We start from the raw sequence: 27,556 nt of genomic DNA, 5'->3' as shown, positions 1-27,556 counted from the left end.
GCGTAACACATTTCACACGTAGTTCGATTTTTACTCAATAACACTATTTGTAATTCGTATCGATAAGCAAATACTACGGTTCGTAGATTGGTTTCTTCATTGGTTAAATAACAAAAAAAAAAAAACAAAAAAAACATTTCTGTATCGCCTGAAACGTCGATTGAGTGATTTTAATTTCTTTCGAAAATTTGTTCGTGAAAATAAAATGTACAAGCCCCGAAGGATATTTTTTTTAATTCTTATGTATAGATAATTCAACACGTGCATGGAATAAAAGAACAACAAAAAAATAGGACGGAATCATAGTAACTAATATTCATTGATATCGTTAGATATATTATTTTATTTTATTACCACAGTTTCTATAAATTTTATTGAAATATTTTTCTTTTTTACGTTTGTTATATTAAAACAATTGAAATACCTACTCTCATTTCTAATCGCAGTTGACAACGATGCGTCAGTTATTTCATTGGAATTAGGTTCTAAACTTGGCACCAACTTCTGTCGAGACCTTTGCATAGTTTCGACTGAAAATAATATACAATTGTATTAATCATTTCATTTTATCATTGATTCAAAATAATTATCATTTTAAATACCTTTATCTATCGTAGGTATTGGTGTCGTGGTAGTGGTAGTGGTCGTGGTCTTGACTTGTGTCGTGGTAGTTGGAATATCTGTAAATAATTATTATAAATATTAATTAAATATTTTAAAAATTAATCCTACAAAAATATTTATATTTTTCTTCATAAAAAAAATGATATAATAACTTTGATATCTTTTATACAAGGTGTCTTTCAAAATAAAATAAAATCACTGAAATATCTTGCAAACTAAGAAAACATTTATGTTATTTAATTTAGCTTAAAATAAACGATACTTAAAAAAAAGATATTGTTTATTTTATATTATGTATATTTTATATTATATATTTATTATTGTATATTATTTATATTATTTATATATTAATTTAGTTTAATATTTATATTATAATATTTTTTTATAAAAATAATATACCTATTATACATTTAATAATTTAATTGAATATCGATAAAGATATAATATATTTGTTCTCCTGTAGCTATAATAATAGGACGAAATAAAAGTTTAAAATGATGATCTCTCGTTAAGTTGTCTATAAAACTCAATCGGATTTCTTTTGAGAGTGTTCTTTGCGGATTCCCGTAGAATTCAAGCACCTTTTCTCTCTTTGCGTTGGATAGACGTCACAAAGCTAAGAAGTTCTCAATCCGTGAACGAAGCAGAGAAAAGCCACGATTACAGATCGATCTGGATCTTTGGTCGGGTTTTTCTATCTCCCTTTCTCTTTTTCTCTTTCTTTTTGAAAAACGACACCGACAGTTCGCAGTTATCGATGTGATTCGCTATACTTCTCATGAAACTACTCTACTTTTTCGATTCTAAGCAAAGCCCCCGATACTACCCATGGCAATTTCCCTTTGATTTTCGATCGTGTAAGATTAGAAACGAATTTCAAAGTAATTACGTTCTTGTGTATATAGATTTTATCAGAAAGAGAGAGATAGTGGTTGTGTTGTTGATCGATTGGACGAATTGAATTATTCGTCGATGCGTTAAGTGATTAAAATTAGATAATACTTAGTACTTCTGAAACTTCTTTTTTTGTTGTTACTATTTTCTTGTCAAGATAGTACCATCAATTATATTTTTATTTTTTTTTAAATCTAATTTCTCTCATATAATGGAAAAAAATATAATTACATTAGGTCGAGTCATAAATAACTCCCGTTTTTAATGAGACAAAGAATGGTGTTTCTGTCACTGATAAGTGCACGACACTTTTCATGGTGTTTTTTTGTACTCTTTGTATTTGTTGGACGTATCTATTGAATTTTGCTTCAATATTACCTTTAAAAGGTTCGTCAAAGTTGGAAAGACGCCCTGCACTCGATTCGTCTTTTAAGGTCGTAACTCCAGAACGAAATTTTACAAACAAATTTCTGACTTCCCTATCAGTTATCAATCCTTCACCGTATATGCTGCATATTTTTTCAGCTGCCACCTTAGTGCTATTGCCTTGTTTCAATTCCTAAAGCATTACATGTCAAATATGCACTTTTTACTATCAACTTTAGAAGTTAACAAAAACTGTTAAATGCAACATTGACTGCATAAAAAAGTTGACAGAAGACTAACTGAATCCTCATCTATACAGTGATATCAAAAATCCGTTTGTTTCGGTGACTTATAGTAGGTAAATACGAAAAATATATGCATCGGAAGTTACTTATGACTCGACCTAATATATAACTTAATCTTACAATTAGTGATAGAAAAAAAATGAAATTTGTATTTTCCTACGATCTATATATTGTAATTAAATTCTTATCAATTAGAATTAAAAAGATATTCGTTTTAGACAATGACAGTTGTTAATTAATTCGCTTAGAAAGTGAAAAATATATATTCGTGTGCACACAAAAACAAATGTATACCGATGCCAAGAAGTTTACATTTAATTAGACTAAAAAAAAATCAAAGAAACTCAACAGAGATAAATGTTAATCTATTTCCAAGGCAATATAGTTAGATTTTCTATGTGTTGTAGGTAGAAGAGATTAGATTTATATATGTAATCGAGACATTTTAAATCGTTAGACTTCTCCTAAAGAAAGAGAGAGAGAGAGAGATAGAGAGAGTGAGTGAGAGAGGAGAGATCGTGAGAATTTCGATTATCGAAAGGGATCTCCCGTTGCATTCGCGCGTTGCTTTTCCAGTGGGATTGCTACATTTCACCGTGACTTTAGCCCATCGATATATCTTACTCGCTGTCTTCGAAAGAGCTCGTGGCCCTTTATCTTACAGCTTTAGAGAATGGAAAGGAGAGAAGGAAAGGAAGAAGGAAAGGGGTGTGTGCTATCGAACGCTTAATTTTTCATCCTACGCTTACATTCTTCTTCGCGCGACTAACGATTTCTGATAACACACATCGTGAATTAAAGGACCATCGTGAAAGAAACACAAAAAAAAAAAAAAAATACGAGAAGATACGACGACAGCTTATTCGTTACCGATAACGGAATACTTTTTGAAAAATTGTCAAAAATTCGTGACAAATGAGAGCTGAGAATGAATACAATTATTTTTATTATCGATCATCACAAAAATTGTATCAATAGACTGTTTCATTAATTAAATAATATATTATGTATTAATAATAATAATTAATTGAATCAACGCATATTATTTTTCAATATTATTATACGATAATAATTTATAATAATAATAATGGAATTAATGGTGCATTTGGTTAGATTCACAATCACGAATTATGAAATTGGCTTAACAATTTACTAATAACAATTAATAAGCTATTTTATTCATTCATTGAATTATCTTCTTTATAATATAATTTTTCATATTCTAAATAATATTTGATTTTCTTAACAAATTAACTTTGCCCTCAAATCGTTGAAAGTTATCGGTCATATTATTTTCAATTTAAAAAAAATGTAGTAGGATGGTATCGAACGTGAGGTTACGTTTTAATTAACTTTCTTTTTCCCCCTTATATTTCGTATATATATCGGGGTGTATTCAGTAAAACAAACAGATAGTATATTCAATAAGTTAAAATATAAAACATATAAAAGATATCTTTTTTTTTGTTGATTTGTATAAAGTCCTTTTTCGTTAGATTGATTTTCATTGATATAAAACATACATAAGTGATAAATGATATTTCATCAAAAGATATCGGAGATAAGGGGTTACTATATACCCCATATGCTATTATTTGACTTTGAATGAACCTATGATAATAAATGAATTTGAAAAGATTTTTTTCCATTAAAAAAATATGATTACTTACGGTAAAGGGATATACTGCCATCCGTTTCCCCTAAAGAATTTTTCGATATGCATTTGTAAGTGCCGTAGTCTGACATGGTAACAGAACGTATCGTAAGCTTCATGTGCACTTTGTAAGCATTGTTCGAGAGGGTTGCCTCGTACTTCTCTCCTAGAAAAAAAAGAATAAAAATAGAATAAAAATAGAATAAAGATACATATATATATATATATATACATATACATGTATATATGACGATGATACCAACCAACACATAGATTGGTAGTGTTCGCGTTTCTGCTTGTTCGCACGATAACGGAACTTTTCAAGTTTACGATGGGTTACCTATAAATCATGGGAATCGTATAAAATATAAAAACGCCAAACGGGAAAATGGATTCGTCGATATCGTTTCTCGCGCCCTTCCGCCCACACGTTCGAACGACCTGGGGTATTATTTTCGTGTGTCCTGCGCTCGATCGAACGTAAAATTTGACATTATGCTTCGATGGACAATCGAGTGCACATTCTCTTCCCTTTTTCTCAACTACGATATCTACGTTTAAAGAAGAATCCTAACAATTTTTCTTCTTTTCTCTTCTTATCTTTCACTTTTGAATAATATCAGGATACACGAATGAAATTATGATGTTTTTTTTGTGTCCAAATGAAATACGTTTATTCATTAAAGTGTAATCTCTAAGTTAAATGTAATTCTAACATGAAAAAAAGGACAAATGTAAAATTTGTTTTTGTTTTACAAATTTAATTTTACGTTTGATTTTATATATATTTTTTTTTCGATAAATATTTTCTCAATTCATTAATTATTCCAAAGTGGAATAATTTGTTTAAGAAATACAAATAAACTTGAAATTGTATTCAATAAATATAACATGCAATAAAACGATAATTAATTATGTATTGTATGTATATAATAGCAAATAGATAATGAATTTCAATTACTAACCAATTTCAATAAAATTACATTGCTTATAAGCGAACGAATTTCAATGCATTAATGTAATAAACTTTAATGATCTAGTTATACGAAATACGAGAAAGTGTATTATTATTTAAACTACAGTCAGGACTTTGCTGTGGTCGACCATTATTTTTCTTTTTTCTTTTTTTTTCGCCTAAGAAACGAATGTTTCCTTCAAACGAAGAATTATCACCCTACAGAGAATCGTATTTTCCTTCGGTAGGGACATTATGCGCCCTCAATCTTCCCGAAAAGAAAAAAAGAAAAAAGAAAAGAAAAAATATAAAAAGAAACGTATTCGCGTTACCAACATTCATGATCACAGATCACGCTATTCACTCGTTTACTGTTATGCACCCCGACGAAACTTTCAAATGCAACCACAAAATTCTATAGAATTTCGTGACTACCGTCAAGCTTATAATCGTTAAATTTAAACTCACAAACGTAATACCAAAAAGGTAGGTTGCGTTTTAAGTGATCATGGAAAATTGCGTTAATTACAGGTAACATAATTTTTTATACGCTTTTCATACGCAACCGTATCCATAAATCTGAGAGATTTAAAAATAATGATAATAATAATAATAATAATAATAATAATAATAATAATAATAATAATAATAATAATAATAATAATAATAATAATAATAATAATAATAAAATTGATTTTTCGTTTTCACAGAATTTCCATTTACGCGTGCGTTATTTATTTATCCATCGATGTATGGTATTAATGGATTATATTTGGATTAAAAAAACATTGTACCTGTGAACATTTATCTTTGTATTGTATAAATTATAAAATATCAATGGTAAAACTTATACTCGATATTTAAAAAATGTATTACATACTTTTCATATCAAACAAAAAAAGAACATTATTAAAAATATTCAAACAGGTGTATACATTACGGTGTTAAATATAATCCAGATCAAAAATACAAATCTAATAATAATTGTCAAATCGTGAATGTTTGATCTAATAATCGCTTATGTAGACGAAAAACTAGTATTCAGTTCTTTTCTTTATATTTTATTTTCTGGAAAGGAAAAATCTATTCAGAGACTAAAAGAAAAGATTAGGAGGGCCATAAAACCATAAACAAACCTAAAAATTATTGAGATATATTGGTGCGATGAAAACCCTTTATGCAGTGTCGGGACCTTTCAGGAGTTTCGGATTCTTATTTAAGCACGTACGATACTATAAAAATAAATAACATTCCGATATTCTAGATCAAGTTTCTTTATACATAGTTTTCACTACTAAAAACTATAGGCTGCACCCATCGGTGGACTATGGGGTGGATCCTTATGCTATTGGTTAATAAGATTCATAATCTCCTTCCCTCTCATGGGGTGGATCCTTATGCTATTGGTCAATAAGATTCATAATCTCCTTCCCTCTCCCAAGGGGTGTAGCTCATTTCTTATATAAATATGTGAAAAGAAGTAAGAAAGTGCCCTTAGTGCTCAGTCCTTAGTTAGACTTTAGTGCTTAGTCTGTATCTGTCTGTGTGTTATATCTGTAACTCTTTTGTATTCTGTATTTCTGTTACCACGCAACTGTGTGTAAACTTATGTAAATACTGCTCGACATCATAATTAATTAAATAAACTATCACACACACATTTCAGTTCATCATCAGTTTATTATTATTATTGCTTTCTGTCTGAACCCCACACTTAAAAGATTTTTTTCTTTCTAAAATACCAATGAGAAGAAGTGGTATACGATATAGCGTAGTAGTTTTCTTGAAAAAGGATAAGAGAGAAAAAAAAGGGGATGGAAAAGGAGCGAAGTAAGTTTTGATTAACAATTCGTGGAGGGCGAACGGCCAGAAGAATTGGAAACAGAATGAAATCTATAGGTGTAATGATGTGCATTAAAGTGGTGAAGGAAGTATTTTCGCAGTTGGAAGAAAACTTTCCTACTCGTCTAGCGAATGAGTAGGAAAGAGAATAAGAAGAAGAAAAAGAAAGAGAAAGAGAAAGAGAAAGAGCTTGAGAGATAGTGTAAAAGAGAATGAGAAATAAAGAGAGAGAGAGAGTATGTGTGTACGTATAGGAATGTACATGTATGTGTTTGTAGGTGGTGGGAATAAAAAAGAAAGACTAAAATCGAAGGAAAATGAGAAGAGAGAGAGAGAGAGAGAATGGTGAGAATAGATAGAATAGATAGAGAAGGAAGATAAATAAGGAAAAAAGAAAGGGAATGCATTTTTGTAGTGGTTCGGTCGACCCTAGCAAAGCGTAAGAAAAACTTTACCCTGGCTTCCAGTTTGAAAAGTAGATGAAAAAGTTTAACGACGTTGAACTACGGTCCCAAGCATTACCACCATCGAGAGATAGAGAGAGAGAGAAAGAGAGAGAGAAAGAGAGATGTCGAATGGGTTTTCAGGGATAAAACTGCTTTTAACCAAAAGTCCCTGGGACCGTAGACGAGGATGAGCATGAGGATGAGGATGAGAACAAAGATGTTCGTGTTACTCCTATCTTCGCACGTCGTTGACGCGATGTCTAACGACATATGTGAGCATGAATCAACCTGCCTTAAGATTTTATCCCTCGAGTGAACGATGAAAAAAAAAGAAAAAAAAAAGAAATGATTCTTCCTTCACTTCGATCATACATATTATAATATTATCTTTATTTTTCATGTAAATTCTTTTTTTTTGTGATAGTAATGGATGTTAATGGGACTAAAGGATTAGTAATTGTTTTTGTTTATTTGTATTCTTTGCAATGAAGAAATAATAAAATTATAAGAATTATTGTAGACTTCGTATATACAAGGAATTATTATATATTATTTTATAATAAATATATAATAATTATACTATTATATTACAATATATTATATTATAATTAATATTATATATAATTATTATGTAATAATAATTTATTTTATTATATTATTATTATTATATATATATTTATTTATTTATTAGTTTTGTTTAATTATTATAATGTAATAATAACTTGCTTTATATAGCAAACATATGTGTAAATTTTAAAAAAATTTTTATCCTTCGATATTTTAAAAAAATTAATTTAAAAAATTGCTAACAAGAATTTTTTCTTTCAAAAATACGATGCACAAATGTGAGTATATTCTTAGTAATAGAAAAGTTAAAGAATTTGATGATAAGCATGCCAAGCAAGGGTTAGTTGAAACATCGGTAACGATAAGTACTTCCGAACACGCCATCTTTATGTACCGACGGGGTATTCAGGAAGATGTAAGCTCGTTTAAATTTCTATCTTCCTATAAGGTTTAGTCGGGTTTTATCGCGTCTCGTTTTGCCAGTACTACGATCGGGATCAAAGATTCCTTGTTTTCCGGTAAAACAATTTTGTCGAATTTCATTCTACAATGAAAGCGAATATCCAATTTTTTTATGTATTCATATTTATCTACATTTTCATTATGGGGGTTTCTTATTTCTGTCGTTGTTACGTTAACATTTTAATTGTTATATCAATTTAATTTTCCAATTAACGGTTATGAAATAAATTATTGAACGTTAATGATAAGAGTTGCAACTCGTTGCATAATATTGCTTGTGTTATTTTTAATATAATGTTGATTCGAAAAGAATAAATCAATATATTATTTTAAATGAAATTATTTAAATGCATTTTAATAAAAAAAAAAAGAAAGGTAAATGATACGAAACTACGCAATTATCGGAATTTCTTTTTCTTTTTTTTTTTTCAAATGGAAATTTATATTTGTATTATATTTGTTCACAAAAAAAAAAGAATATTTTCTCTCGAATAAAATATTTAAATTCTTTTCAATTAAAATCACTTTCTTATCTAGTAAAAAGGTTTCCAATTGAAAATTAATTACAACCAGTTGTCCGTAAAACTTCTTTTTTTCATGTTCACTGGACTAGAATTGTTATTAGCGTCGTTCTTCTGCATAATTGTACCGAAATATTCATCGTTTTATAACGAAATTCGTGGCTATGAATATCTTTTGTGTTCGTACGCAAAAAAGGGGGACTAATTAAATTACACTGTTCAACGAATACATCCGATCGATATAAACATTTAATCCTGTGTTTTCCGACCAATAATTTTTTTTTTTTTTTTAGTATATTCCATCTGGGCCAGCCGAAAAACGTGGGTATTAAAATTGCATCGATAAAATTATTTTTTTTAGTTTTTTTTTTTACACTTTATATTTTTTTTTGGATTAATTCGATCGAATTAATTCGTAATACGTCCAACGATTGAGAGGGGGTAGACAAAAAAATAATGAACCTCGCATGAAACAACAACAACATACAACACAAAACAATACAAATTATACACATAGAAGAAGAAACCTATATACACCTATAAATACATACATATGGCCCATGCATGTATGCATCAGCACAACGTTTCGCGTAATCGTGTCTCATCGAGCGTGTAGCGATAAGTCGAACGTAAATTCATCGTTTATTGCGTAGAGGGGAAGTTGAGGGGATGGTAAACGCATTTGTAAGTCGCGCCTTCGAGTTTTGATATCGTCTCGTGCGGTTTCACGCGCACTGAATACACATTACAGAAATACGAGCAAGCATTCGCGGAACATTTAGATCGTAAAACATGTCGGTAGGAGAGGGGAAGGGGGAAGGAAGGGGTTAGAAGGGGTTAGAAGGGGTGTAGGATAGTAATATTGCAATGGTGGAGAAACACGGTGCGGTTGACGCGCGAATGCTTCTCTGGATAATTCGTCGCCCAACATAGGAATGTATGAAGGGAAGGGTAGGAAAGAGAAGGGAAGGGGTAGAGAAAGAGAGAGAGGTGAGGATACACGCTTTTCCCGATTATTACTCTGAACAAAGGTATATATTGTTGATTGTTGTTGCTGCTGCTGTTGCGTTGTTCTGCTACACGTGCGTTAACGAGTAGTAACGTTAAAAACCATTCATTATCAAAACGAGTAATGTTAAAAATAATAGACGAAACGTAACGAGATAGTTTATTGTAACCGATGGAGAAAGAGATCTGGTTTGTTATAAACAATTTAACAATGTAGTATGTCCGATAATTATCGATAATCGATGATATGCGAATATTAGTTAAAGTATTTTTCATTTTAATTATACTATGATGTAACATGTGTTGAAATTATATTATTATTAATGTGTTCTGTAATAATAAAATAAAATAATTATATTTATCTTACAGCTTTTATAAGTTTTATTTGTAAAAGTTATAAAAACATTGTAAAGATATGATGTGTTATATTGTAGTTGTATGGTTAATCGAATAGATGCATGTGTATGAGGTGGTACCATGAAAGCGTGCACAGGCGATAAGAGTTTCTGAAAGAAAGGACAAAGGACCGATAAACGAGCGCGTGCCGAAACATAGTTAAATGGTGTGAGTGTTAGCAATACGTGTGCAAGGTAATGATGATTGTATTAGTGCATTCTGGAAAGTAACGAAAAGGTAAAATAAAAGGCTACTACTACTACTACGATTCGCCTTTTGTGAGTTCTCATTAGTTAGTCCATGTTTTACGTATTATCGTAGTGAATTATTTCCAAACATTTTGCAAGTGTTGGAATATATTATTTACAGATATATCGTATCAATTATTATACTAGCATGTGTTCTTCCACAATGTAAAAAGAAAAAACTATAAATGTAAGACTTTTAATATGAAATTTTCTAGATTATCGGGTGAGAAAAGAAAATTTTTCAAAATACTATGATTTTATATTTACAATAAAATAACAAAAGGTATGCATCTTATATATATATATATATGTGTGTGTGTGTGTGTGTATGAGTAAGTGAGTTTGATAGCTGGAAGAATGAATCCAAGGCTGATATTTGCGCATCTGCCACCGAGTGCACTTTGCCGTTTAGTTTCGTACGATAAAGTTATCTTAAATAAATATAATTAGTTTCGTTTTTCTTTCTTATTCTTTTAAAACAAATCTCATTCAATTAAATGAACCGCGAATACATTATATAAAATTAATTTATATAATTCAATGTTCATTGTTTTCTTGTTTGTAATATTGCTTGCATTAGAATCAATACTGAATGGAAAGAAAAAAAAACAAACAGGGTTGGATGATGTATGACGGAAATTTAGTTGTTTAAATAAATGAGAGAATTTATATTACATCTGGTATTGTGTTTCTCAAAAATGAGAAAGTTGCGCAGGTTTTACGTTAAGTGGATGCAATTAATTTCGTACAAGAATAAAGTAGGTAATGACGTTTGTGCATTTTAAAAAGTAGTTTTAACAAATACAAGATGAAACACGTTGTACTTATAACATATAAGGATAAGAATTACTGTTTTTAGTTTTTTTTTTTTTAAATAAAATATTTTAAATTATTTTCTAAATGTAATAAATAAAATTAGAAACTTGTTACGATAATTTAATTATGTAAGATCAATTTCTAGTTAAATTTAAGTTAGGATCAAAAATATATTAAAGATAACGAGAGTCCGACGTGTATAATCCATAGGAGTAATCGATCTTACCGGAAGAAAAACACGCCCCAAATGAGGGCGGCTTGAAATTAAACTAATTAGCTGCACAATTAGCAAACTGAAACGTAGATTTCGTGTTCTTATTGCACTTACATTCACGGCCGAAAGCAGTCAGCCGCACATTAATGGCTTCGAAGATACATTATTTTGGTTAGTTACTGCATGAGCTCTCATTCATAAACACGTCTCGTCTAATTATTTCATATAATCATGCATATTTGCATTTACGTATGTTTTCATGCACTTTCCAATCGTTTCAAAGAAATCAATAATTAATGAAGCATACCTCCTATTGTATGCATTATAAATATTAAATACGTATATTATATTTATTAATTGCTTCTAGCAAATATCATTCACGTACGAATTGTATTTCTTCGTGAAAAATTGTGTTGAAATGGAAAAAAAAAGGGGAGAAAATGTTATTTCATTTTTTTCAATATATTTTTACACGTATCATAAATCATTACAAATCACTACTATATATATATATGTGTAAATAATTATTTAGTATATTATTACCATTTGGAATAATCTGATTATTTCCTTTAGTCCAATAGTTGATTGATTTTGGGAAAGCCTCGGAATGACACTCCAACGTCATTTCTTGTCCCTCTTGCACTCCCACCAATTGATTCTGGATCATGATCATCGGAGGAACTGTCAAAGGGATCCAAAGGTATCAATACGAAATATATACAAACTATTCACACAAATAAAACGAATCAAACTATTTCGGCTTTACGATGTACAGATGCGAGACATACAGAGACTTGTAAAAAAAGAAATGGTATACATAAATATCGTCGTAAATTTATTAAATATTTATTTTCAATTTAATTTGAGTTGATTTTAGATAATTTTCTAGTATATGTCTTTCTCTCTCTTTTCACGTGTATCGTTCGTAGTTCGTTAGAACAGTTCTGGAAAAATTTCACTTCCGTCGTGCACTTCCCTCTTCTCCCTTTTACCCCTCTTGGCTTCTAAAAGTCGAAGCCAAAAGCCAAACAAGCGAAACAAGTTTGAATTACCCTTCGGCAATTCGAACTAAAAAAAAAAAAGAAAAAAAAAGAAGAAGAGAGAGATAGAGAGAGAAAGAGGGAGTTGCAATCGTAGGTTGCAATTTGTACAAGCAACTTCGTTGTACTCTTGAACGTTCGCAATTGAGAAGGAATAAACGCGTTATTTGGACGAAAAGAGGGGTATGGCTGCTGTTGCGGATTTAATGTCAAAGCAGAGACGAATTCTCGCGATGATAATATCGATTGAAGCAGCAGCATCGTACACTCCCACCGGAGTAGTCGCTTGAGTCGCATTTTCGACGTATCTAGTTACTCACAATAGTACTCTTGTGAACGTTCTTTGAATTTGAATAACCCCTCCTACTCCTCCTCCTGCCATCATCTAAGCGTATTGAAATTTAATTTGAATTTCAAAAAGTTTAGCAATCGAGCTGTAAGAGATAAAACGTATTTTTTTTTTATTTATTTTATCTTATTTTTTATGTTGATATAATCGAACTTCGTTCTAAATGTATGTATACATCGTTATACTCTACCTACCTCTTTTTGTTTTTTAATTTTCCCCCGTATGGAATACATCCAGCTTATTTTTTGTTTTATTCATTTATTTGATAAAAATTGTGAAATACTACCCACCAACAAAGTAATTAATATTGAAGTATTTTTCTAAAAATTTCGACGTTATTTCAAGCACTTTCGAACAAGTCGTTACGTTTGAAAAAGAGAGAGAGAGAGTTTTGAAAAAGTGTACGAATGAATTTGCAAAACATTTTACTCGTGCGAGGAAGAGAAACGCTTAAGTGCTCAATTGACAAACGTATCAACTAGCCCATTCCCATCGTTGGAGATCACACACGAACGATGTCCTTTCAAAGACTGTGCTATGTGATTTCGTAAATCTTTCGATGAGTTAATGGTAGTACATACATTCAGAGGATTTATTTTGATTTATCTTTTTAAATTTTCGTATTTGGATCGAATTTTAAGCTTTACCTTTACAAATAACTATTGAATATATATTCGAAAGATTTTATTTTTTTTTTTAAATTATTTTTTGCTTCTTTTTTCAAATATTCGTTATTACGTTCAGTTACTCGTAAAGAAATTCGTTGATTGTTAGCAAGAATAATAATAAAAAAAAATAAATAACAATATCAACACGATATAAAGAATTAATGGACCGTTCCTTCCTAGTATAAAAAAAAAGAAAAACACAGTAAACGAACAAAAGCGTATTTTATACAATTTTTATCACTGTTAAATATTTAAGAATTAAAATATAAGGAATCGTTAAAGTAAAAGTTCTATGTTACAGGGTTAGGAAACATACGTTGATGACCACTATTTTAGAATTGTTAATGAGCTATACGATTAAGGATTAAGCTACCTCATCGAGGCTGAAGTTTCCTCATTAAATATACTCACAGTGTACTATAAGCATAATTCTCTTGCTGACGGTAGGTGGAACACTGTTTGAAGCGATACAAAGATACGCTCCCATCTGTAATCGATTCACTCTCACGATGTTGAAAATTGATCCTTCGATGCTGCTAACTGCAACAAAATATGTCCAATTGAATATATAATATGATAAAAAAAAAAGAGAACCAGACATTTTTTGAACAACATACAAAATGCATAGAATAAAATGTTAGATTATTAAAAATCGAATATTGTTCTGTAACAAAATAAATATAAAAAAATTCGTTAGCCCAAGTTAGATCCAAAATTAATATCAGCCAAACCGAGATGCTTTGCTACTTCTGTGAAGCAGCACCAATACTAATTCACTGCTAACAACAACCTAAAGGTTTTGCCGATTGCTCTAATCTCCGTAAACATCGGATATCTCGGATACTTCCTTGGAACAAAACCATTTCCATCGCGTAAGCGAAACACTTGTCGGCTACTTCTTGCTTTAAGTCGAATATCTTGCGACTAAGTCTAACTATATGTTATTCCATTACTACCGAATCAATTATGTTTTTTTCGTAAAATACGAACACAATGAATAATATTTTATAACGAAAGATACATTAACGATGTATACGTTATTTAATACATCGTGTTGATTATTTATTTGAATACATATAAAAACATGTGATAAAAGATTTTATTTTAAAATAAAAAGATTATAAAAAAAAAACAGTAACGATAATAATATGAAATAAATAACTAGTGATATCACTTTGTATCACGTATTTAGTGAGATAATATAAAACCGCAGGAGTCTCTCTTTGCTATTTTTTTCTATTCAGACCATTATATTAGTGAACCTTATTTTAATAATAATCTGAAAACGATATGAATAGAGAAATCTCATTTGCTGAAACATCGTATAAGTAATATATAGTAAATATCATTTATAATACAATTTATTTCTATGCATTTTTTACTTTTAAAATGAGACCTTTATTTATTTATTTTTTTTTTATTTCATCTTCGTTGCGATTTTATTTCTTTCCCTTTTTCTCCTTTTCTCTTTATAATCTTTTATCTTTTATTTGTTCATTTTCATTTTAGTCGAGCTCGATTATCTTCCTTCGCGAGAGAACAAAGCTAAAACACGACTACCACCACCAACCACCACCACTACCACCATAACGAATTATCTTTCTCTGTTAGGTATGTTAACGCATGAACACGTCTCAATTAACGATCGTTCGTTCTCTATCAGCTAATCAGTCTTTGCCTCAATCAACGTCCGATCGATCGTACGTCCATTTTTCATTAAATATAGACATTTTATTTCTGACTAAACGGAATTATTTCAATCTCTTTTTAAAAGAAGAAAAAAGAAGAAAATACGAGCTAATCAACTGTATCAAATAAAAAAAAAGTTTATCAAATTAAAAAGAAAATGTTGCCAGATAATTACCGACTTTTATTTTCTTCATTTTTCTTGAATTCTAGATCAAAAAATAGAATTTTGATAAATAAACTCTTGTAAATATGCCGCAAAGGAGTCCCGAGTAAGAATGTCTCATTGCAATGTTAGACATAATGGGTCCGTAGAATTATAGATCTTGGCGCATGCGTATTAAACGAAATGCGGGTCTTAATTTATTCAGGAGTTTCGTAGCACTATGTTCGCGCATCCTCACTCTTCATGCCCACTCTACGCCACGCCCTGCCGGGTCCGCTATGAAAGCGCTCTACCCCATTCTATCGTCTACGGGACGGATCTCGAGCAACATCTTGAACGAAATAGAATCAAAGTAAGTTGCAATGCGACTAATCTAGTGAATGCTTTCGTAATCATTACAGGATTCAATTTTGATGTAATTGGCGTGCATATAGGTCCCAATGGGAGAACAAAATAATTACATTTCATTTCATATAGTTTCATTTTTTCAAATCACCTTCATTCTAAGAAGTTTTCACTTCAAAAACAAGAGAAATTTTAAAAATGCATTTAACGACGACGATTACGATGAAGAGCAAGAGATAGTGGTAGTAGTATATAATGGTAAAGAGTAGTGCGTGGGTTATCAGAGGGTAAAAGATGATGATGAAGAAGAAGAAGAAGAAGAAGAGAACATGGGAACCGCAGACAGAGAGGCGAAGCACGGGCCACGCGTTGCATGTAAATCTCGGGACGAGAGGGAAACTAAAAGGTGGTTGGTTGCCGCGGTAGTATTCACCGGTTTGAATTTTCGTCCCGAGTACGAAGTTTGGCCAGTACCACCACGAGGATGTTTAATCTCCGCACGAGGCAATTTATGTTATTGAAATGGTTGCACCGTTGACTCGACTCCCTTTAGTCACCTGCTTGAAAGAGAGAGATAGATATACACTAGGTATATATAAAATGAAATAGAAACAGAGAGAGAGAGAGAGAGAGAGAGAGAGAGAGAAATAGAAAAATATCAACGTGCCAAAGCTGGTCTCGACGACGTTACGGGTTTCAAGCTCTTTGTTTAATTGCAAATCCCCCCTCCCTCTTTTCACCCCTTCCCATACCCTAGTACTTCATAAACGCGTTCCGTGTAGAACTTTCGCACGATACACTATAGTTGTATGTTCTTCTCTTTCATCTCCAATTTGTCCTCTCCTTCCGGATCAGATTTTATCGACGAATTTATACGAATCGACTTTCCGTTTTATCATTCCCTTTTTACTTCTACTTCGTTTTATTTTAATTAAAAGTATGGATTTCGATTAAACATGAAACACTCGGCCATTCCTTGCCAAAGAATGACTCATCTAAATGCTACACATTCGATTCGGATATTTTTGTTGAAAATAGGAAGAGTATTGCATAGCGGAAATAACGTCTATCATGCAAAAAAAAATATATATATATGTGTATATTATCTGACTGTGTAGAACAATGTAAAAAACAAAAAATTACGCAGGGATTTTATGGAGATCGAAGAGTAATCTTTCCGTTTAACCCATTCATCCCATTTGTCTTATTTTAATTAAAAATATGGATCCTACTGTAGAATTTGAAAATGCACCGCTGAGAGTTTTATTTCCAATATATGTATGTGTACATTAATATCACCGAATACTTTTTTTTCTGGCCCCTATATTTTAGAGAACTAAAGACAAAAGAAAGGAATGTAATTATACATCGTTTCTCTCATTTTTATTAATTTTTTTTTTTTAATATAATATATAATACTTTATGTTTATCTTGTCATGCGTTTATCAAATTACGCTGGAAGGTTTTTATCGCTTTGCATATTTATTCATGTGTTCATTAAAAAATTCAATGATTACGTTTTTTTTTTTTTAATATAATTCAACTTATGTTTTATTTGAACTAACATTAAAAATAAAAAAAAAAATAGTAATAGTGAGTGTAAACATGTCTTATAATTAAATATGTTCGCACGTAGAGATACAACAACCTTCAATGTGCAGAGAATACATTTTGAAAAAAATCGTGAAATTTCATACCGCGCTCGGTAAAGTATTGGCATGAATGCAAGTATCCCCTGTACTCTCTCTTACTCTCTCTCTCTCTCTCTCTCTCTCTCCAATCGAAGTACAAAGGTTTTAAAACTTTGCGTGCTCACACACGGTGATGAAACTTTATTTCCCATTCGTATTTGTGGACAGTTTCCAGCAAATAGGTTCGGTGGTTTGCCCGGGATTTTATTCACACACACGTCAGCGAGGTCGAGTATGTCCGTGACAGGGTGTATGGGGTGGAATGAAAAGAGAGGAGGCGTGAAGGTAAAAGAGATGAAACACTAGTAACGAAATAGAGAGAGAAAGAGAAAGAGGAAGAGAGAGAAAGAGAGATACGATGGCTATGCCAGTGGCATTGCTAGCGGAAGAGTTGAATGGTCAAAGCAATTTACTTCTGAACTCTCTCTTGGACGAGAACACACACACACACACATAAAAAAAAGACCAAAAAAATATCCTATCCTGTAATTTTCGTAATTTTTTACAAATATTTTTATCATTTCGTTCATCTGTTCGTTTTTAGCAATCATTGAACGCGAGCGAGTTAGTTTTGATATCACAAATGTTGTAATAAAATTTTGGAATAACAGATTTCTAAAGATCATTGTTGGCAATTATTTGGATATTGTTTTTTTGTAATTATTTGTAAAGTTAATTGATCAATATTATTTTATAATCGATGATACAATTGATAAGATAATTTTTACTTGAAAATAAAAATAAATGAAAAGTATTGAAACGATCCGTGTCGAGGATAAAATCTAAAAGGTTTACCTATTTAAAAATAAATGTTAGGAAGAAGTGAACGTGATCCGAAGGAGAAGAATGATAAAAAGGGTTGAGAAAAAAATATTCAAGAGAGCACTCTCAATTCGCGATATCTATTCTTATATATTACATAGATATACCCTATGTATCCTTTTATAAAACCTATACGTATGTAAATACGTACATATGTTAAATATACTTCGTAGATAAAGTGACCGAACGTTAGAATGCAGGTCTAATGATATAGGTAAGACGTTATCGTAAAAACTTATCTTTGATAGTACTTTGAGAATGTGAATACGAACAGTGGAACATCTTGAATCCTAGAAAAAAAAAGTGAACGTTTATTTATCATAAGATGCACTATGTGCAGTTAGAAAAAATCAACGGAAGTGTATCTGCAAATGAATAAAATATAAGACTTTAAAGTGTATTTATAATTTAGTTTGTTGGTTTATTTATTATAAAATTGTTAACCGGTAGAATTGTTTGATGCATCTACCATCAACGTCCGTAATAAATATAACAATATAGAAGATGAAACAGTTAGTTCTGTTGGTGCAAGTAAATGCCTCGCAAGTAAGACGAACGGATGATGAATTGCCGTCGTGTCTCAGCTTGGAAAATGTCTGCATTCGAGTGTATCTACTGTAAGCGGATAAGCCCGGATAAAATTCTAAATGAAGTTTCGCGTAAGACCAAAGGACCACCACCACTACCATTACCACCATGGACAGGGATCCTTAGTGATAAATGGAACAAACGATTAGATTCTAACGAATCGTCCTTTCCTTTATCAAAAAGAAAAAAAACCATCCAAAAAAGAGTAACTATACAGAACGAATTTATATATATAAATAATGTTTAATTCAATTAATTTAAATTTAATTATAACATTAAAATATAAAGATATAACATAGAAATTATTATCATCAAAATTTGAATTAAATATGGTGTGAATGATTAAACACGAATTATAAAATCTTCTTTCTAAATCTTTCTATTCATTGTTCATTAAATTTAAATGAAATATTGTTTCAATACATTTCATATTTTTTTTCTTTTTTCTTTTTTGTTACATTAATTTTTCCTTTATATTTTTCTACGCTCTTATATTTTCCAAACGCGATATCATTGCTTGCATGGCGGGATTATTTTTCCAGGAGTAATTTGAAACGTTTCATTTTCCGGCCATTTTATTTAGTCATTTTTGTATCAGACCTGGTTTACTTTATTTGGTTTTTTTATTTTTCCAATTCCTATTTATCGTCGATTATTATTCAACGCTAGTATTTTCATTGTTATCATTATTATCGTGCAAAATCGTAAATGCAGGGAATCGAAGTTTGGAAAGAAATTTATACAACCATCGGGAGGTAGAGAGGGGTATCGTAATTAAAATTGAATTTCGAATGAAATTGTCGTATTCGTAAAAATTACGAGTTAAACGTGAAATTCGTGGTATTATTATACGATAAGTATAAAAATGTTCTTTTCCTTATCTTTCTATGTTTTTGTCCGTCTCTCTCACACAAACACACACACATAGACACACTTTCTTTATCAGTCTTTTCATCGTTTCTTTCGGAGAATATAAATTGTGACATTAGGGAAAAGTTCCTTGTCTTACTTACCTCCTGAACCATTACCGAAAGATATAAGTTCGCCGTTCTCACGTTTCCAAGTGATGTTTGGTTGTGGTGATCCCCTTGCTGCACACCGCAATGTTACGTTACTGCCTTCATTAACGATCATGTCTGTACTCGTCGAATTGTCAAGAATGTCTGGAGGAACTGTAAAAAGAGGAATTTTAGTTGAAAAACCCTAATCTCAAAATAGTTAGAACGAAAGGGATAGAGAGAAAGGGATAGAGAGAAAGAGAGAGAGAGAAAAGTAACATACTCGTAATTTCAAAAACTTTTTAATACGAAATTATTAAAAGAGCACTGGACGCATTTTTACTCAAGAAGAAAACTTTTAACGAGTCCTTTGTGGTTTAGAACGTTTTATCTGCCAACGTATATATATGTATAAGTATATATATACTTATCTATCTTGAACTCTTTCTTCTTTTTAATACAAAAAATACAAAAAATAAATATAAAAGAAAAGAAAAAATAAATGATTGAACATGCAATGCAATTCGTATATATATATGTATTGTCGCAAATGTTACATCGACGAAATGTCATATTCGCGTAACACGTTCTTCTTTCACTCTTTCTATTCCCCAAGAGAGACGATTTGATATTGGATATCTAGTATCATGTCAGTAAGATTACAACTTTACGTCATAGGTTAATAGCTTTCCCTTTTTTTTATTTTTCTTCTTTTTATTATATATTTTGTTTCTTTTTTAATTTCTGAACGCGATCTTTTAGCAATGTATTTGTAACATTTTCATCGATGGTTTTTATATTTTCATTTATAACGATCAACTTCATTTAAACGTTTGACGATTGACAGAAATATGAGAGATAAAGAAAAGTAAAATTTATTTATTAACTACACGAATACGGTGAACCAACCTACAACTTCCAAGAAACCAGTTTGACTTTTCATAGGTTCGGTATTTATTTGACACATGTAAAATCCCTGGTCACTTGGGTTGACATCACGTATATGTAAGTACCACATCTTGTGTTCACTGTGGGTTACTTTGATTCTATCATTTTTCGTTATCACATGATTAGCTATCGTCAGGATGGTTTGCGTATCGACTCTCAACCAGGCAACCTGTAACATACAATTTTACGAATTTTGTCAAAATAATATATACAATATAACGTTCTTGTACACGAATTTATATATAAAATATAATACGAAATATTATTCTCGTTGAGAATAATAAGGGAATAACGATATTCTCACGAACGAATTTTGCATTCGATTGTTGTATGCTTAATCAGTCATGTTTCATTTCGTTTTCTATGTATATGTATATAAATACCACGCGTATGCGCGTTAGCTATGATTAATTAATCATTACATATTTCTACATTTATAATGCGTACGATTTTATTCGTACAAATACATATATTGCAAAATTAAAACGAGATAATATTTATATCGTGAAACATTTAATATCAAATATATGCGAGAGACAAATATACATTTTGATTTTATTTTAGAAAATATGATAACTCATCGATATAAAATTAACACTCCAGATGACATATAAAGTACATAGATTAAATAAAAAAAAAAATAAACAAATTTTTTTATTTAAATACAATATGAAATTTCTATTCTAACAACGCGTACCATTGAACCTGTTTTTTAAATTTGTACCGATTTGAAATTTCGTAGGACATGTAACAAACGTAGCATAGTTTGGATAAAAAGGGATACAAAAGATATTCTTTGATCTCAGTGAAAATAAAGCTCGTTAGAGTTTCTTTGATGCACCATTACGGAATCGACTGCACTTTCGACGAGAAAGAGATATTATTTCTCCAAGCCGGACGGCGATTTGTTTGACAACGAAACGGATCTTTCTTCGTTACTTTCGTTCTTACTATGAAAAGAAAGAAAGAATGAAAGAAAGAAAGAAGGGAACCGGGTTGTTTGATTTTCCACCTACTGGAAAGAAGAAGAAGAAGGCAGCAGCAACAGCAGAGTATCCTTCTCTCCGACTTATTTTCCAATTCTCGGTGTGTTTCCGACGTACGCTTTTTGATGGTCACTTTACATTGCAAATTGTGAAAAGCACGGACCCTTTCCTTCTTCTTCTTCTTCTTTCTTTCTTTCTTTCGTCAAAACCTACCGTTGATTTTATTCTCTTCTTTCCTTTTCCCTATCTTTCTCTCTTTATCCCTCTCTCTCTCTCTTTCTCTTTCTGTCTTCTTCCTCTTAAAGTTGTTCTTTCAAAAATATATCCTACAGTTTCTCGAAACTTCTTCCCTCTTTTAGCAAGAGAGAAAGAGGGATATAGAAAGAGGTCAAAGTTGTTTAGCCCTTTTCCGTTTTATATCATTGTATATTCAACTTGGAACTTTTATAAAATCTTTCTACAATATATATATATATATATATATATGAAATTCAACTAAATATTATAATTGTTAAAATAATAATTATTTTTTTGCTACGAGACGAGAAAAAGAGTTATTTCATGGTCATTTCACATATTATTACATGGAAATAACTCTTTTTCTCGTCTCGTAGCAAAAAAATAATTATTATTTTAACAATTATAATATTTAGTTGAATTTCATTTGCTTACAAAAACTAACGATTTGCCGATATGATTAATTAATGAAACTTTGATCAAAATTGCATACTCGAGCGTCAAATTTATGCATATCTCTCGTAAACGATAAAAAAAAAGATTATTAACAATTTTTTTCGATAATCGACAAAACGATATGTTCGGTGAAATTTTTAGTGATAAAAAAAAACAAAAATCACTTTATCCCGCGATACAGGACGAACGAGTGAACGGATGGACAGACGGGAAAGGGAAAGGGAGAGATGGGGGAGTTTGGATGAAAGAATGAAATTTAAAACGTCAAAGATAAATCCGCGTTGCGTTTGATTATTTTTCGTCGTGCACCGGAAGGCAAAACAAACTACATTTTCCTAGCAACACAAAGCCCCTTCCCCCTGTTCGGACCATTTGTGACAGAGGAAACGAGGCATCTCGTATAGACGACGGTCACTGCCACTTCCCTTCCCCCTTCCAACCTCTTCTTCATCCCGTACAACTCCAATTCGTGTACCCTAAAGCACCACCCATCGAAGTACCCACCACTCCTCTCCTCTCTACCCTGTTCTTCCTCCTCTTGCTTTTACACATTGTTGCCGTTCACAGCTCTCTGGGTAGGTAGTATGGTGGTGGGTGGGTTATCGTCGACGGTATATAGCATACCCGATAAACGGTGCTTTGTGGCTACTGAATTGCATCTCCGATCGAACTGGTTTAGCCAGTAGACCACCTCCTCTTCCTTCTAGCTGACGTAACCACTTTAGGTACTGACGAAACCTGTTCTTGTTCAGTTAAGCCATCTCAACACGTTCTCGATCACGAATATTATCCTATCCTCCCCCTTTTCCCCCCATAATTATTATCATTGTATAATTTCAATCCTACTATCAGTTTTACCTCTTAGAGTAAAAAGATTTTTGGATAGAATCAAAGAACAGTAAAGTTTTCTTTATTTTGTATAAAAAACTTTTTTTTTATTTTTAATAAGGTTTTATCGAAATTAGTTTTATTGAAGAAAAAAAATTAATTGTTTGATTGATTTTTTTTTTTATATGGAATCGTCGATGATATATATGGTTATGATACGCGTTCCTAACGTGCTACAATTATTATTATATTGAAATACTTGAAATTGAAGGACAAGACATTACGGAATCAAGAATATTGCAGGAATGTCTTGGGATTAACTGTACCTCCAATTATGCGAAATGTTATATCGAAAACAGGAATCTCAATGGTACCAAATATGCCATCTCAGAATAATATCAATGAATATTATATCATTTTACTTTCTTTATTTCTTAGAATCTCATTTTGATTATGAATAGTATTTGATAGATTTTGTATCTTTAAAAATTTCTAAATAAAAAGGATTCTTAGTGTCTTTAAAATACCTTCGATTAAAAAAGTGTTTAGAATTTGTTCTAAGATCTCTCTTGATTGTCTACTTATTTCAATGAATTAATTGTTAAGATTAACGATTAACATTGAAAGCAACAGGTGAAGTAGATTTTTCTTTTATTCCTACAAGAGAAATCTTTGTTAAACGAAATAAAGTGATATCGAGAAAGAAAATCTCGTGTTTTAAATGAGATTCAATAGATGTAGAGGAACAGAAGAGAGACATAAACACATACAGACATATATATATATATAAAGAGAGATAGAAGTAGGAAGACAAAAGGACGACATCGAACTTCATCAGGGGAGTCATGTCTGTCTATTGTTCGAATAACACCGATGCAAGTAGTACTGTCTTCTACATAAGTTTAAACTTATAAAGCATCGTTAGCATTGATAGTAAAAGGTAATTGCAACGAAGCTACAAGAATTCATTCCCCACAAAGCATAACCCCCATCTCTCCCAGTAGCCCACCCCCATACTCTTCTCCCCCACTGTCTCGTCGCCAATGCCACCGCCACCGTTCGAGAAGTCAAAGCAAATTCTCGCATCTCTTTAGAAAATCTCTTCTCTTTAATCTTTCTTTGAGAGAGAGAGAGAGAGAGAGAGAGAGAGAGAGAGAGAGAGAGAGAAAGAGAGAAAGAGAGAAAGTTCTTCAGCCTCTTTCCACTTCCTTCTTTTTCTATGTTTACTCATTTTGCTCTATTTACTGTCTACCCCTTGGTACCCCCGTTTTACCTCATATCCCCATACTACTACTCTCTATCTCCCCAGACTTTTTTCTTCGGAGGTTATTCGACTTTGTACACCAGGAAGGAACATTGCGTGTGAAAAAGGCGAGGATCGTTTAATACCAAAGTAGTAGTAGTAGTAATAGTAGTAGTAGTAGAAAGAAGGATTTAACGACATCTGGATTATTTGAACTAGTCAGTAGCAAATTTTTTTTCTTCTTCCAAAAGATGAAATTAAATATTCACGCTTTTGCGTAAAATATTAGTCATGTTAAACGTAAATTTTTTCCAAGTTATTTTATTTTATTTTTTTTTTTTTTTTTACTTCATCGAAATTTGTATTCGCAAATAAAGAAATTTTGTTCGTGTGTTATATAACAAAATATTATTGTGAACAAATATTTATGTAACACATATGTACAACAAATATGTAAGTATATAAATGAAATACAATATATATATATAATAGGTATATCCAAGAGGTAGTAATTCACGTAACGGTTCGAGGAAATCGAACAAGCTATCAGACATGGAAGAGAATTTCGTAGGAGTTGGAGGAAAATGTATTGGCAACGGTCTAGGACGTAGTTCAAAGTGTCAGAGAACGTAGGAGGAGGAATGGACAACAATACGTAATACGCCAGCAGCATTTAATCGGGCGTTAAACGATCGAACACGAAACGTCAGAGAACGTCGTTCAAGCGTCTCGAATTCGAGCGTGTGGTGCGAACTGAGGACACAATGACAGAAGCGGCCGTTTCCGTTTCTCTTCGTGACCACGAGGTTCCAACTAAAACGTCGTCCTTCCGCTTTACTCGAAACCACGATTCCTCTCATCTCCTACTACATATATATACATATATATCTCTCTCTCTCTCTCTCTCTCTCTCTCTCTCTCTTTATTCTTCATTCTACGTTTCATTTGTACATAGTCGAGCAGCAGCAAATCCTCATAAATCGAAGTTTCATCTCTTACTACTACACGAATAAAGTGAAATTTTAAATATATATGTATATGCTTTAAACAATTTTGTTTATTTGTAAATTTTTTTGGAACAATTTTCAATTATTTACAGGATTCTTAATTCATTATAAAATAAAATTAAATTAATTAAATTAAAATTTTATATAAAATAAAATTATATTTATATATATAATTTTATTTTAATATTTATAATTTTAATTTTAATATATTAATAAATAATTAAAAAATAAAATTTTATATATATATATATATTTATTTATTTATTTAATTTATTATATATTATTTTATTATTATTATATATTTATAATTTTAATTTTAATATATTATATATATTATTATAATAAAATATTATATTATTTAACTTACATATTATAATATTAATTATAATATTTAATTATAATATATAATAGATTGTATATTATATTATTATATTTAATATAATTATAATATATTTATTAGAAAAGAAATATGAGGAATCGTTTTATTTTTTCGAACGATATGGCTTTAAGAAAATGTTTTACAAAAAATGACATAATTATACTCTTTCGATACCGAATAGCGTTGAATAAAAAGATAATGCGGGGACGGGTGGTAAGCGGTAAGAAAAAAGTTTTTTTACAGGTAACTTCTCAGTTCCTCTCTTTTTTTTTCTTTGCAAAACTAAATTCTTTTCGAAAGTAACGTAATAGATTGCAATTCCCTTTTTTTATATTATTTATTTCGTTTAATAATTCTTATAAATACTTGTTAACTGTGTTGTAGTTGATCATTTTAACGAGTTAATTAATTTCAACAGATATTCGTGGAAATCTCGAGAAGAAACTTATCAAATATCGAACAGCTAATAATATTTTTCACTGGAAAGAAACAAAAAATTTAAAAGAACTATCTGTGATGCAACTTTTACAAAATATTTTTTCGTCTATTTCACACATAGTATTCGCGTACAGTTCGAATGTAAATTTACATGGGACTTGCCATAGTCAACGGATGTTGTTGATCGTACCAGAAATCAATTAATTTTTGATCCTTGTGAAATCTCTCTCTCTCTCTCTCTTCTTATTCCTCTCGTTTCCATTTCGTGCTTAATTTTCTCTACGCATACTCATAACCTATTTTCAATGATTTCCATCCCTTGTCTAAATTTTAAATCTGTTTATAGAGCTATAATATATTCTTTGATTGTTCAGTGTTCTTTTTATCCCCCTCTCTCTTTCTTCTTCCTTCTTTTTTAATTCCTTTTTCGTTTTTAAATTATTACACTGTTATAGTTTTATGTGATAAGCATCATATGATAATATAATAATAGAATAATAACCGCGGGTAATTAGTTTTTCATTTATCTTGTATGTTTGATTACATCTCTCAACGTAGATCGTTGAAAATTAAAAAATGAAATAATAACAGTCCAGACTTTTATATCAAAATTTATATCTCGTAATTACAAAGTTTCTTCGTTTCGATATAAACTGTGTCTAAAAACAAAAAGAGAATCCTCCTATGATATTAGAAATGCCTAATAATTCAACTCCATAAAAAAGAAAATAATACGAGTAGAAAGGAATTAAAAATTGGAAAAAAATGTTCACATATCAAAGAAAGGCGGAAAATATGATTCTAGCAAAAAGCGTGAAATACATTTTTAAAGTATCTCACTTGATGGGAAAAAAAAGAAAGGACCAACCCTCCTACCCCTCCCCTACTTTTCCCCATTCCACATTCCCCCCACCGTTCGTTCTTCTGACGAAAGCAGTGCCTTGGTGGTAACGTTTCAGTGAACTCACTCGGTGAAACTGGGTTAGAATGAATTCTTACAGTAGGGTTGCAAAATTAAAGGGTAACGTTTCGGATGTTAAGTACCGGTAGGCTCTTATTACGGGCATGTGCTCGTGACTCTTACGAGCATTACACAATGGCCACTTGGAATGCAGATGACGCTAGAAATGCGTAGAAATGCGTCCATTGTGTTAAAGTTCCCCCCGAGTGAAATGCGCGAAAAGAAAAAGGGGGAAGAAGGGGAGGCTGGATAGTAAAGGATGGGGGAGAGTAAAGGGGCGAGTGTCGCGACACCACCACCACCACCATCCTACCACCTTTCATATTACGCATTTAAAAGTAAATGAGACCAGTTTGCGTCACGAACTGTAGGTACTTCCTCACGTTTTGTAAATTTTCACTC

At 31.2% G+C, this 27,556-nt stretch overlaps 1 protein-coding gene across 3 annotated transcripts in view; it reads right to left on the bottom strand.

The window, feature by feature from the left end:
- Positions 1-27,556, bottom strand: part of LOC107070160 (neurotrimin) — a 236,039-nt gene that overhangs the window by 1,876 nt on the left and 206,607 nt on the right. For all 3 annotated transcript variants that reach the window (XM_089176864.1, XM_089176865.1, XM_015328090.2), the window contains 7 exons: positions 20,581-20,788; positions 19,687-19,845; positions 13,787-13,915; positions 11,862-11,999; positions 3,860-4,009; positions 603-680; positions 429-530 (listed from right to left, as the gene is read on the bottom strand). In XM_089176864.1, coding sequence (XP_089032990.1) covers positions 429-530; positions 603-680; positions 3,860-4,009; positions 11,862-11,999; positions 13,787-13,915; positions 19,687-19,845; positions 20,581-20,788 — 964 coding nt within the window. The remainder of the gene's footprint in view (positions 1-428; positions 531-602; positions 681-3,859; positions 4,010-11,861; positions 12,000-13,786; positions 13,916-19,686; positions 19,846-20,580; positions 20,789-27,556) is intronic.

This window comes from Polistes dominula, unplaced genomic scaffold (assembly GCF_049000335.1).
Source record: "Polistes dominula isolate Pdom_NZ unplaced genomic scaffold, Pdom_raw_medaka contig_12, whole genome shotgun sequence".
Lineage (NCBI taxonomy): Eukaryota > Metazoa > Arthropoda > Insecta > Hymenoptera > Vespidae > Polistes > Polistes dominula.
Note: the sequence above shows the minus strand (reverse complement) of the source record. Positions and strands in the feature narration are given on the sequence as shown.